Source organism: Myodes glareolus, chromosome 2 (genome assembly GCF_982192425.1).
Source record: "Myodes glareolus chromosome 2, mMyoGla1.1, whole genome shotgun sequence".
Lineage (NCBI taxonomy): Eukaryota > Metazoa > Chordata > Mammalia > Rodentia > Cricetidae > Myodes > Myodes glareolus.
The window spans coordinates 15,731,540-15,745,732 of NC_142027.1; the positions used below are offsets into that span (position 1 = coordinate 15,731,540).

General features: G+C 41.3%; 1 protein-coding gene across 6 annotated transcripts in view; it reads left to right on the forward strand.

The window, feature by feature from the left end:
- The window catches only part of App (amyloid beta precursor protein), a 228,801-nt gene that overhangs the window by 135,959 nt on the left and 78,649 nt on the right, over positions 1-14,193 (forward strand). For 2 of the 6 annotated variants that reach the window (XM_048422327.3, XM_048422326.3), the window contains exons 7-8: positions 3,852-4,019; positions 7,187-7,243. The exons of 2 other annotated variants lie outside the window; for them this stretch is intronic. In XM_048422327.3, the coding sequence (XP_048278284.2) occupies positions 3,852-4,019; positions 7,187-7,243 (225 nt within the window). The remainder of the gene's footprint in view (positions 1-3,851; positions 4,020-7,186; positions 7,244-14,193) is intronic. 2 more of the 6 variants (XM_048422328.3, XM_048422329.3) reach the window with 1 other exon arrangement.

Consider the following 14,193-nt stretch of genomic DNA (forward strand, 5'->3'; position numbering starts at 1 on the left):
TGTTCTCAGCTTGAACCTACAGGTTCTTTTCTGTTGGAGCCCTTGGCAAGAAGCCAGCTACTGTGGAGGGGTGGCCATGCCCTGTCTTCCTCGGACAGTGTCCTATTTCCAGACCCCAACTCACTGGAAACATTCTTTTGTTCTCAAGAGCGTTGGTGTCATCTAGAATTTCTTCCCAGAAAAGTGCTGTGGAAAAAAAAAAAAAATGTGTTCTACATTTAGTTTAGTTATTATTTGATTTTTATTGGTTTTCATCATTATTTTCAAAATAAAAACTTTGATGAGTTATGGGAAGACAGTCCCTAGAATTTACATTTTGGAGAAGAGACATTTTCATAGATTTAAATATAAGAGAATTATTGTCTTAATATTTGCTTTAAGGCAGAGTGTTGACTTTATTTTGATGTTGTTTAAAAACAACTGATTGCTTTGAGTGGGATATGTTGCTAATTAGTTAAAATAGTTTGTCCATATTTCTGTATTTTCTTAATTCTAAAAATCTTCTAATGTACGTTTTATCTTTCATTTCCCACATGTGTAAATTTCTTTTAATAAACCAAACTTTTTTCAATTTGTACCAAATCCTCCACTCTGATGCTTTTAGAATGTGACCGTACATTGTACCATTAATATAACACATTCAGATACATTTAAGTAATTTAGCTGGGCATGGTGGCTCGTACCTGTAATCGTGGTATTTGGGAGGCTGAGACAGGAGGATCATAGGGGTTTCGTGCCAACCTAAGCTATATGGTGAGACCCTACCTCTCAGAACACAAGCAAGAAAACCACACCCTCCCAGATTCACCTCGTGGCTGCGTGGTGTTTATCAAACCTTGCTGTTCACCCGAGTCATCCCTGGCTGTCCCAGAACCTACCCATCTGGGGAGCAACATGGCTGCTCATGGACCTTGCGTTGAAGAAGCCCTAGCACCATTTTCTGCCTTCTGCGCTTTGAGGATTTTGGTACGGAGGCCAGAAATAAGAGACTAACAGGGCAAGTTTTCCCTGTCTACTGACTTTCCATTTGTACCCTGGTTTTTTCCTCTGTGTGGCACAGTCAGTCCTCATTAGACTGTGAAAGCTGATTATTATAGGATTGAGGAATTTGGGGAATCATAACCAGTGCAACTTGACATACCAGTGATGGCATATTTTTACGGAGGAAATAACCAAATGATACGATTTGGTTTTTTTTTTTACAGATAAACACAATTTTTTAGCAAGTCCTTCATTCAAATTTTCCACAACACAAGGCATACCTCATTCTTACCTTGTTCTAGCTTGAGTTTGTTGATACCATACTGCATGTCAAGCGGAAAGCGGAAACACCATAGTGATACATGTACACTCTCAGTGCCCCTCACAGCGCCAGCTCAGGAGCGCTGTCGAGAGGTCACTGTCCATGCCCATCTCCTTCAGGTGCCTCTTTATAAGAAACCTTCCCACACAGGAAGGTATGGAGTCAGGTCAGTTACATATAGTTACAATGACAGAAAGCTGAGCGTTTAAGTACAAAGCAGAACCAATTGAGGATGTCTGCTACATTGGTTTTCAACCTGTGGGTCCTGACTACTCTGGGGATCCAGCGACCCTTTCACAGGGGTTGCCTAATGCCCTCAGAAAACACAGAGATTTAAATTATGATTCATAACAGTAGAAAAATTACAGTTACAAAGTAGCAACAAAAACAGCCTTGATGGTTGGATGTCGCCACAGCATGAGGAACTGTGTTGAAGGGTAGCCACATTAGGAAGGTTGAGAGCCACTGTCCTAGAGACTTCCGTCACAGACCAGCAACCGTCTTCCTCCTGAGTCTGTGGCTTCAATAAGGTCCGCAGCTGCTGGTGTGCTTTATTGATACTTCCCCTTGTATTTGGAGCGTGAGACTTGGCATAAAGCTTCAGCTCCAGCTTACTGTCCTAATTTGCATGATTATATTTAGTACAATATGATTACTAGATAATAAATATTTGATAATTTATTTCCTAATAGAGTAATCATCTTGTTTTTATGACTACTTGTTAAGACAGCAAATAGTGAATGAAATTTCTCTTAGAAGTATGTGATTTGAGCACTGGAAAAAAACAAACATGTTCTTTGAGGATAACCACTTTTCTCATGTGTTGATTTGAAAATTTGTTTCATCTATGTAAATCAAACAAAATTTACTTTTAGAATACAATTTTAGTTCTGATAAATTAGACTCTTGGAGTGTCACTATACTGTAGTATTTAAATTTGTAGCAATAACTTAATTTGGATTTTTTTAAAAGTAAAGAGGTCTTAATGCTTATTTTATTAGTATTGTAATTGGGGGGTTGTTGCGTTTTGTTTTGTTTTAGATGCTTGTTTCACAGAGGGTATCCCCCGTAGAGTCATGTTTGAGGTTCTCTAGAGGCTTGCCTGCTCTTTAGAGGGCTTTGTCCTTAGTTGATTAGTGTGATGATTGACATAGGAGGTCTGGATGGGGGCGGGGCGTCTTCTGGATTACAATGTCCAGGTGCATAGTATCTCCAACAACCAACTGAGCAGGACATGGAGCAATAGTAACTGAAGGTAGGTAGAGTAAAGTAAGGATTCCAAAGCTATTCTCCATGAGGTAGGAGCGGACTCACGGGCATACTTGCCTCCAGGTCTCAGGGAGTTTTTTAGGTTTTTTGTTTGTGTTTTTATAACAGAAAGCAGAGCCCCCCTTTGGCTGCTGTAGATGATTTGTTTTGTTTTCTGTTTGTTTGAAGAAAGTTGTGTAATCTTGGAGTGTTCCAGGGTAGTACAAGGATAGTCGTTTTGGTAGCTGGGACCTAGGGATTATCTTCTTAAGACTCAAGTTCCTTCCTCATGCTGATCATTTCTAACCTTGAGGCTCTAGGTTTTACACTTCTTTTATCTTTTAGAAAGGTACTTTCCCTTGAGGCAAGTTAGTGAAACCAAGTTGTCCAAATAAGATATATGTTTATGAAGGGTCAGCTAGCAAGGCTAGGGAGTAAACCCCCTAGAAGAAATGGGACTATTGTTCTACTTCTAGCAAAAGCAGATAATATGAAATGTCTATAGAGTTCTAACTTCTAATCATAATTAGCTTTTAAAATGCATCAGGATGGATTACTGCATTTTAAGTCAATGGGGATTATGGAACTGATTTGGGGGACAGTGGCAAGACAGGTAAGGTGTGTTTTAATGTAACAATGTGCGATATATGTTAATAAATTTGAATATATTTGCTGTGCTACTGTTTAGAACATTGCTGGCTAAGGGTAATGTAAAAACACACAAAGAAAAATTTTCTTAGAATTACCATGATTGACTGACTGTCAGTCACTCTTGCAAATGTTACTTATGTTTTCAGGATTAATCAGTGGACAGACTGGAAGCATTAAAAATAGTTGCAATTAATTATTCATGAGTCTAGATGAGCATTTACTGAGGAAACCAGTCAGAAGTTGGTGAGAGCGTAAACTTTAGCATCACAGCCCAAACAATCCTTTCACCTCAAAGTGATTTTTTTAACAATTTTTTGATGTGCAGATACATTTTATCTTTAAATCAAGAAAAAGATCCTTTCACTTTTAGCCAAAAAAAAAAAAAAAAAAAAAAAAAACCTCTAGCTGCTATTGCACCCTACACATTAAGCCATCCGAGAATGTCTTGTTTTGTGTGAGACGTGACTCTGAAGTCTGGGTGGGTGATTAAATACCTCAGTGAAGACTGAGTAGGTGCTGCCAACGACCAGCCCAGGTTACCACGGGGCAGGTCAGTGCTTAAAATGAGTAAGATGAGTAAGTATGTACGTGAACAGCCAGAAGGTACCTTTTCATGCTAAATGTGGTTCCCCACATCTCCTCTGATTAGAGGTGTGCTCTGAACAAGCCGAGACCGGGCCATGCCGTGCAATGATCTCCCGCTGGTACTTTGATGTCACTGAAGGGAAGTGCGCCCCATTCTTTTACGGCGGATGTGGCGGCAACAGGAACAACTTTGACACGGAAGAGTACTGCATGGCGGTGTGTGGCAGCGTCTGTAAGTGGACCCTTCCTCCAGCCTGGCCACTTTTCGTCTTTCTCGCCACTGGCTCTGCTCTTTGTAACAGATTGATTTTTTTCCCCCTTTTTCTTGGGAATGGGCCTTTCGCTACCACTAACCACATTCCTGTCAACTTCTCTAATGACCGGAAGTCTCCACGTATGTTCAGTCACGAACACATCTCTCCATCTATGTCTAATAAAGCATGGCCTTGGATGTATTCTCTTATAATTGTGGTAGATTATTCTTGCAACCCATGGGGAACGTCCGACTGCTTCTCTTTCCAAAAGGGCTAGAGTGGCTTTTGTCTTCCTCAGTCCTTCCTGCAAATTCATACTGTCTGTCTGTCTATCTATGTGTTCATGTTTCTGCATGTGCACATGTGCAAATAGTCTCTCACTGGAAGCTGGCTTAGGAAGCTTCAACTACCTTAAAAAGATTGCCATTGTGAATTCCTTTGTTGTTTCATGACATGTTTTTGTTTTGTTTTGTCTTTTATTTTGTTAAAGAAATTTGACTGAATTGAACTCATATTTGACTGAATTGAACTCATGCAGTCTCGGGTGCTTAGTTGGGGTTTTATTGCTGCAAAGAAATACTCTTATAAAGGGAAACATGCTTACAGTTCAGAGTTTCAATCCATTGTCACCAGAGGCAGCATGAAGAGAGAGACACTGAGGCTGACTTGAGCATCTGCAGCCTCAAAGCCCACCCCCCAGTGACACACTTCCTCCAGCAAAGCCACACCTCCTAATAGTGTCAATCCTTATGGGTCTGTGGGGGACATTTTCATTCAAACCGCCACAGACTCCCATGCTGTTCCCAGAACCCAGAACACATATATTTGTCAACTTTTTTTTTATCCCCCCCCCCGCCACCTTGGAAATAGGTAGAAAAGGGCTGAGGGTATGGATCAGTTAGTAAAAGTGCATGTCGTGCAAGTATGGAGGACCCGAATTCAAGTCCCCAGAATGCACTTAACCCAAATGCATAACCCGTGCCTCCATAATGTTAGCATTCCTAAAGAGAGATGGGAGAGAGAAACAGGAGAATCGCCTGAATCCTAGGACCGGCTAGCCTGGGCTACACAGATGAAATAGACTGTCTGAAACAAGGTGGAAAGTGTCTGCTGGCCCTGAGTGTGACCTCCGGCTGCCACATGGGATCCAGGACATGCAGGCTCACAACACGTATGCACATGTGCACACAAGAGGATAATGCTAGCAGCTTTCGATGGCATGAGACTGAGGGAAGCAAACTGCTGGTCTCTCTGGAGCATCTACCTTTCTTTACTGTGGGGAACAAGTATATGGAGTCATGATGATGTCAGTGCAAGATAAAATACTTCCCCAGAGGGCTGGTCCTTAAGAAGTCCTGTGTCAGACACATGGCATATCTGCTTTTGTTAATAGACTTTCAGGTTAAGTCCTCATTGATATTTGTTTATTCTTGGCCACAAGTTAGAAATATTAATTAGTAATCAGAAATATTAGTTGTTCAATGATCTTAGTAACTGTACCTTTCTCTTTTGAGAGATTCTTGCATTCTATTCCTAAACTTATTGAGGGGGCAATCCCTGCTTAGGAATACCTGGGAAACTTCTTAATTTTCCAACCACATCATAAAATCAAGCAAGTAGCTGATCCAACCACATCATAAAATCACGAAGTAGCTGATCAGGTTGGGACCTGGAGAGTTCTTGTTGGTCTCCTAGGAGATGAGGCCATTTCAGTCCTCTGTGGAAACAAGTGTAGTGACTCTGTTTGGATGAGCGTAGATACTCCTAGCTCAAGATACCCACCCTCATTTTCACCTAGAGGTTAATTGGGTTACATAATATGGAATACAATGAGGGATTTTGTGGCCTGGAGTCTTTGGAATAAAGGGCCTTTGTTGCTATGCTCTAAATTAGCTGCTAGGTAAGGATTTCCTGGCAAATTTCTGAAGTTTTTCCCCTTTCCCTCGGGTAGCTTTATTTTCTGCAATACCATATCCTGGCAATGAGGAAGTTTGATTTATATTATTAGCAGAGATGAATTTACCTCAAGATTTGGACACATTTTCTTGCCCACCCTATTGGAAACTTCCCTTCATGCCCTTTCCATTTGATCATTCTGAGCAGGGAGGAAAACATTACATATCTTCACCGGGATTTTTGGGAAATGCATACACTCTACTCAACAATGTGTAAAACTTCAATGCTGCCAGTGGGGTTTTATTAGAGGAGACCAGTAGTTCTGGCTCAGTTATTACAGAATTGGGCTACAAAGTATCAAGAAAGCAAAGACAGAGCTGGGAATGTAGTTTGGTGGTAGAGCGCTTACCTAGCAGGTACCAGACTATGTTCAATTCTCAGAACCATTGGAGGAAAAAGGGAGAGGATGGGAGGGCTGGAGAGATGCTTCAGTCTGTAGAAACCTTGCAATGCAAGCAAAAGGACCCGAGTTCAGGTATCCATCGCCTGTTGAACATGGTGGTACAAGTCTGTGCATTCTTGGGATGCAGGGACAGGATGGTCCCTAGGCTTGCTGGGCAGTCAGTCTAGCTAGACAGTGACCTACATGTTCATTGAGAACCTTTGTCTCAAACAATATGGCGAACAATGATTGAGGAAGATACCTCTGGTCTCCACACCTATGCATGCGTACCCTAGCACACATGTATGCGTACACACAGACATTACAAACACATACACTACACACATGAATAAAAAGTCATAAAGGAGGAAAGAAAACGAAAGGGTTGAAGGCCAGTCCCACGGACAGATAGTCATGTGTGGAGAATGAAGCTTCATCATATAGCCTAGCCAGGCTGTGTTCAGTTTCTCGTGAACAGGTGAAGTTGGGGGAGCTGCTGTGAGGAAGACATTGAAGGGCACTGAGGATTATTGATGGCAAGGAGGGAGAAGAGAGCCAAAAGTCCTCCAGAAGATTTTCTGATGTCTTAGCAGTGGCAGAACGTGCCACGTTTGCAGTACTAACCTTTACTGAGGACAGATCACATCTGTGTGTTCTTTGGTTCCCTGCTTAGGTCTTGTTTTTGGTTGAATGATTTTTTCCCCCATTTCTTAAGTTTAGTTCTTAATGCATCATATGAGTGTGCTTCTGCCTCATTCCTGTGTTTCTGTTTTTGTTTTTAGTTATGTTCTCTTGTTTTCTCCTTAGCAACCCAAAGTTTACTCAAGACTACCCGTGAACAGCTTCCCCAAGATCCTGTTAAACGTATGTTGCTGTTGACTTGGGGGAGGGACAAGGGAAGGAGTGTGTTGCATGGCTGGGTGTGACCTTCACTCTCACCACCTGCTTTGCATGGACTTTGTGATTCTCGACAAGTGCCCTTTAATGGACACCATCTCTTCCCATTGCCTTGCTCGTCGTTTCATCCAGGTTTACCGGGCAATTTCAGATGTCGGGACAAGAATACAGACTTAAACTACTTATATTTCTGATCAGATTCTTTTCTGATTTGTGTAGTTCCATGAAATATCATCCATATAGTATTTCTTGATTTGACAGAACTTTTATTTCCTGAAAGGTGCCAACATGCCATAATTTAACACAATCAGATTTATTAATAGAGGTACCCCTTCCCTAAAAATATAGTATTGTGTATCAAAGACAAGTTTGTGTGCACCACAGTTTTGTGTGTTAAATGACAATTAGAAAGGGAGAGGTCAGTCACCTAGAGTTCAGGATTACCCTTCTTCTCTCCCAGAATGCACATTGGCTGGGATGAGGTGCTCCACTTGAGGCTTTGTGGATAGGAATGAGAACAGGGATTTCCTATTTAAAAAAAAAAAAAAAAAAAAAAAAAAAAAAAAAAAAAAAAGCATTGCATTGCATTGACCAGAGACTCCTCGTCTTCACAGTATTTGTTTTTCTGGCCATCAAATCAGTCTAATTTCATTTTAAAATGTGGTATCAAACACATCAATATTCATTTTTAAAATCCAGACTACATTTAAACATAGATTCACCCTCTCTGGGGACGAACTATATTGTTGATACTTACTGAAGCCTGAAGAGGAGACCCAATTTCAGTTATATATTTTATAATTAAAACTCATGCTACACTGCCGCTTTTCAATATGGCCTCCTTAAGAAAGTCCAGCCAATTCAAATGATGGGGTAGCACTGGAAGGATGTGCTTTGATTGACAGAGTAAAGCTGTGTCCTGCTAATGTGAACTGTTTTCCTCTAAAGCGTTGATTTGTGTGTGTTACATTGTTCCTGGCACTTTCAGAGATCACAGATCTTTTTCTGGCACACTTGTACACATTTGCCTCGCCTCTTTTGTGCATATGGACAAAAATGAGGTCCAGAGCACTTCATGAGTGGTCTGGAAGCTTCAGACACAGAAGGACCGTGTTTGAAACCTAAATGACTCCCTGGCTGTGCTCCACACCAAATGGCTCAGCATTTGGTTCTGACAGTTTTTAGGATAGGCAGTTTCTGATTTCAGAAGGCACATTTTGAAAAATATAGAAAACAGAGAAAAGCTGAAAAATAGTAACACCCTCTCCAGCCATGCCAAGGAGGTGAGTAGCAGGCATTTTTATTCCTCATCCTTTTTTTAAAAAAAAAAATTGTGGTGATGGAGTCTCATCAATTTCATTTCCTTTCAGTGTGTAAAAGATTGTCAGATTTCATTTTTCTTAATTGATAAACCTTATTTGAGAATTTATTTTCATGAAATATACATAACATTTTCCTGACAGATCTTGGAAGTCTCACTTTCTCCTTCAACTTACAGTGTGGTTCAGACCCTGACATCCTTCCATCTTGGGAGGATGAAGTGATTTTGTCAGCTATATTTCTTGTCTCCCTCCAGAGACTATTCAATCACAGCAAGTGAAGGGTTTTGCAGTGCTAGTACCAACATATGGGAGAAAGCATATAATTTCTAGTTATTTATAGCCATGTGGCTATGCTACCTTATTTATAGCAAAGCCACACATTTGAATTGAAGAGTCATGGTCACCTGGAGGTCAAACGCAGATGGCAGACTCAATTTAGAAGAGAAATGAACAGAGCGGGAACAGCACAGCTTACACTTGGCTCCCTCCCCCGGTTAGAGTTAATTGAATGGCATCACTTTGCTCTGAGGTGGTTTGTTTTTACAGATGCTCCGTCTGAATTGCGTCTAGTGGAAAAATAAATGCTAAGTGGGCTAGAAAAAGCTCTTCCATTGAATGCTTTAAGACTACGTGTATAGAGAACCGTGCACTGGGTCCCCATCATGAATCATTTCTTGGCAAGACTTATTACTTGAATCAGGCAATTGCTAGACTTTCAGTTTTTGCCATAAAATACAACTTTGAAAAGCATCACGATTTTCAGGACACTTATTGTTTGCTGTTGCTCTCACAGAGGACTCTAAACCACAAATTTGAGGGACGTGAGACTGAAGAGCTGTCATTTACTCATAAACATGGCTTCATATCTCTTTGAAAAGCCTTTCCATGTGAGGTAAAGTACCTCCGGTGCTTTAGCTGTTTCTGAGGTCAGTTCTCCGTCTATTTGACTTGGTACACAGGCCTCACCTTACAATGTAGTGTTTGTCCTTACAATGTAGTGTTTGTAAAACAGTAAAATTTTATGTAAATATTTGACCAGCTGATGTTTCAAATATGGAAGATCATTGTCTGTCCATGCACTGTCCCCAGCAGACTGAATCTCCAAAGGCAGCAGAAACTCCCTGATAGACACAAAGATCACACCACATTTCAGCCCATGGGCAAAAGATTGACCCATGGGCAATCTGATGACAGGGTGACCTAGTTCTGGTTACTTTATGTTGTAAACTTTGGCACTGAGGTTTCTTTGCCTCAATACGCTTGCCATTTTGTTCCAGAAAATTCATTGTGATAGTCCATTCAGTACATATGGGTGTTTAATGAACCAGTTAGATGACCTTTCTAGTTCCCAAATGCTGTAGAGATGGTCTACATCTATCCCAACACCGGTGTAGACTATGGAGTTAGATGTCTTGATGCTTTTTCTAGTGTAACGTAAGCTACTGTGGATGACGAAGATAAGCCAGCGGGCGCCATTATTCATGGCTCACCTCCACACCCCTTCCCCTCTTTGTTTCATCATGATTTCCTGAAACCCATCCTCAGAGCAACTGTCTTTAGAGAAGCTCGGGAGCCTTGCTGCTCTGTTTACCTGTGTGTTAGCATTGTGTTCATGCACTTGGGTCCATGATTATAGCTTGCTGGGGTAGGTCTGGCCCCAGACATGGTTAAAGGTGGAGAAAGGATGGCTTTGTAGTCTTGCTTGTTGTATCAGGAGATTATGATTTTCATACACTAAGTGACTTGGTGCATGCATGAATGGAGAGTACCAATGTAACCTCAGTCGTTGTCTTTGGCCAGATTTGAATTATTATTTTTAATTATTCTCTTCCTGTTCTTCAAGCTGTGAAATAGTAGGCATCAATTTCTGTTAGTCCATTGTGTAATACTAGTAATCAAACTATGATAGCTTTTTCAGATGTCAACTATATTAAAAATAATTGTATGACCTAGATATGGTTGCACACCTTTAATCCCAGAGTTCAAGTATAAGAAGCAGGTAGATCTCTGCAAGTTCAAGGCCAAGCTAGTGTATACTTCAAGGCCAACCAAAATTACACAAAAACAAAACAAACAATACTAATTATTCTTATTTAAAGATCTAGTCCTGCATTGAATTATGTATTCCCAGAGTGGTAGAAAATTCTACCACAAAGAAAAATACAAAATCCAGGTGTTGGGTACCCAGAAATACTTAGAGAAGAAGTTTTCTTCAAAGGTGTGCTGATTAAAAAGTTTAAGGAGGCGAGCGGTTCAGTTGTCTCAAAGACGAGCATTTGCTTTTGTTTGTTTGCTGGTTTGTTTTTAAGATGAGCAGTTTACGATATTAGAGGAGGCTCATCAAGTATGTGCTCTATGCATTGGCTACATGAGACAGGTGTGGAAGGGAATTCGTTTTATTAAAGAGATTGGTTGTGCTTTTCTGTCAGGCTGTACATCCACTATCACATCTGCAGAGTGCTCCAGCCACTGACAGTAAATAAATAAATAGGCATCATTGTGGGTCCCCATGACACATTGTTTTCACATTGTTGTTTTGTTTTGTTTTGTTTTGTTTTTTTTTAAAAAAAAAGCAGCCAGTGGACTGAGGAGATGGCTCAGGGGTAAGGTGTCTGCATGTGATGCAAGCATACATACCTGAGTTTGTAGCCCCCAGCATCTACATGCAGAGTCAGGGGCTGCAACCCAGGTATCCATAACCCCAGTACTGGAGCGGAAAGTGGGCCAGGTGGATCCCGGAGTGGAGTCAGTCTAGCCAATTAATTTGCTCCCAATTTAGTGAGAGACCATCATTAAAAATAAATAGAGAGGCCTCGAGAGATGGCTCAGTGGTTAAGAGCACTGGCTGCTCTTCCAGAGGACCCAGGTTCAATTCCCAACACCCACACAACAGCTTATAGCTGTCTGTAACTTCTGTTCCAGGGGATCTGAGGCCCTCATGCATACATACCTGCAGGCACAACACCAATGTACATAGAATGAAAATAAATAAATTTTAAAGATAAATAGAATAGGGAACGACTGAGGACAATGCCCTACGTCGGCTTCTTGTCTTTGCTTGCACGCGCACACATACAAAATTACAATAAAATGAAAAGCGGCCAACACATCTACTTTAATGCAAAAGTTACTTTTAAACCCAAGGTGCGCTGGTGCTGTGGCTAAGCCTTTTGAGAACCTCTAGTAGGTTAATCTAAACAGTCCACAGTTCAGTGAGGGATGTGGCAGAATTAAAGCCCAGCATAAAGAATATACGTAGGTTGGGAAAGATTGCTCTGGAAGTATGGGGTAAGATAAAATTGGTTTTATCTTTAAGGCCTCCAGAGAAGTTAAGGTCCCATCATCATTCCCTTCTATGAGAGTGAAGAGTGACGTTCTGAACTCGTCTGTAAAGTACTGAGCAGTTAAGACTGGCCATGTCTTTATGAACCACTGGTAATAAAGTTGAGAAAGCTTCCAGCAAACTAACAAGAAACAATACCCTTACGATTAAGCCATTCTGGCTTCCGGTTACCATTTCTTTTGTTTTAGTTATTTTTGTCTGTATATTGTTTGCATTCAGCCTTAAGATGGCTTTTAAATGCATGGAATATAGATACGAGCAAAAACAATGCCAGCCTTCGTGTTTCTCCATCCATTTCTCTTATCTGATAAAAACCCCATGTCAGTACAAGCACACAGACATAAAAAAGAAATGTAGCTTGGTCGGCGAGGAGCACACAGCATAGATTACGTTTTTATTACCTTATGTCCACACAGTACGTTGATGGTGTTCTCCAGCAACCGTGATACAGCTGGCTGTAAAACACGCGTGACAGCAGGATGCATGGGCCAAAGCTCCTTTGTTCCTCTCTAAAATCTGCTATTCTACCGAGAGATCACAAACTCTTATTTCCCCGTTATGAATGGCCTGTCTACCTGACACTTGGTAGGAGTGATCAGTGCTTAGGTTTTGAATGCACCAAGAGCTTTTAGCAACTTGGAAATTAGAGAAATGAAGGAAACTTAAAAAAAAAATGGTTTAACTTGAGATTGCAGTTTGAAAGCCCTGTCACGTTGAGATTAAATTTTCTCATAAAATTCTTCTTTACGGGTTTATATTTCACTCATGCATAAATTACCCACACTACCGTGTCCCATAACTTGTAGCCATTTCAAGCGCCAGCATTACTAGCTCTAAATCAAATAGCGTTTTCAATGATAAGGCAGTGAGGGGCGTAAGTCTTCGCTGTGATCGTCACTTGCCAGTGGTGTGCAGATCCGTTGCCTTCTGCCCTGGATGTGGGGGAATCGCCAGATTTTTTCTGAGCAGTGTCAGTGTATCGGTCAGCTGCTATTCACAGACTTCTGGTTAGGGATCACTCTGTCTGTGTTCTAGTTTAGGTGGTCAAAGTCATTAGAGTTTGAAGGTACAAGGACTCCATCATAATTGAAACTTTGTGGCATGCCAGGTTGGTGAGATGGCTCAGCAGCTAAAGGTACTTGCTGCCGAACCTGACCACCTGGGTTCCTTCCCCAGCACCCTGCACTGGTGTGTCGGAATTAAAGTGAAATGACCCTTCACGCATGTAAGGAAACTTGCTCCCATAACATTCAACTTCCTGGGGTTTAGATTTAGGTAACAGTTTTATCATGAGAAACAGACTCACCCATGTTCCTTCTTGTATGTGGCAAGCAGGGGAGCGGAACTCTAGAAGGTGTGTGTGTGTGTGTGTGTGATCTGTGTGTGTATGTGTATGTGTGTGTCTGTATGTTTGTGTGTGTGATCTGTGTGTGTATGTGTATGTGTGTCTGTATGTCTGTGTGTGTGTGTCTGTATGTGTCTGCATATGTCTCTGTGTGTGTCTGTGTGTCTGTAAGTTTATGTGTGTGTCTGGGTGTGCCTGTGTATGTCTGTGTCTCTATGTTTGTATGTTAAATGCCCATATATGTGTGAGTGTGCATATGCACACACCTTAGGATCCCAAAGGTAGACAATGTGTATCCGACTCTTATCATTCTTCACTTTATTTCACTTTATTTATATTGAGACAGAATCTTTTCTGGAACCTAGAATGAGGCTAGCAGCCAGCAAGCCTCCGTCATGATCCTGCCTCCCCTCTCCACATTCCTGGGATTACATATACACAGCCATGGCTGACTTTTTACATGGGATCTGGGGCTCAAACTTACGTTTGTCCAGTAAGCTCTCTTACCTATCGAGCCCTGTCCTCAGCTTCTGTATGATCTTTTTAAAAACATCATATATTCCTACTAACCCCCAAACTCTATTGTTCCTCACTGTGGCCTCATGGCCCTCTATTTTGTCCCCACCGCTTTCACGCTGACCTTTTCACCCTCCTGTGGCCTCATCATTTGCTTATCCTGGAATGTGCCAGATAGTCTTACTTCTTAGGACCTCGCTGTTAGTTTCTGCATCACCTTATCATGTTCTTCTGCAGCTAATTGTGAAGTGTCAGAATGTCATTTTCGTAACTGTGACTCTGCCTGGACACCCGCTTGATTGGCTGTAGCCTCCCTGCTTGCCTGGCTTTTCCTCCTGCTCCCCTTTAACCCAGTTTTCTTTTTTTCCCCTTCATAATACAAATTATTTAT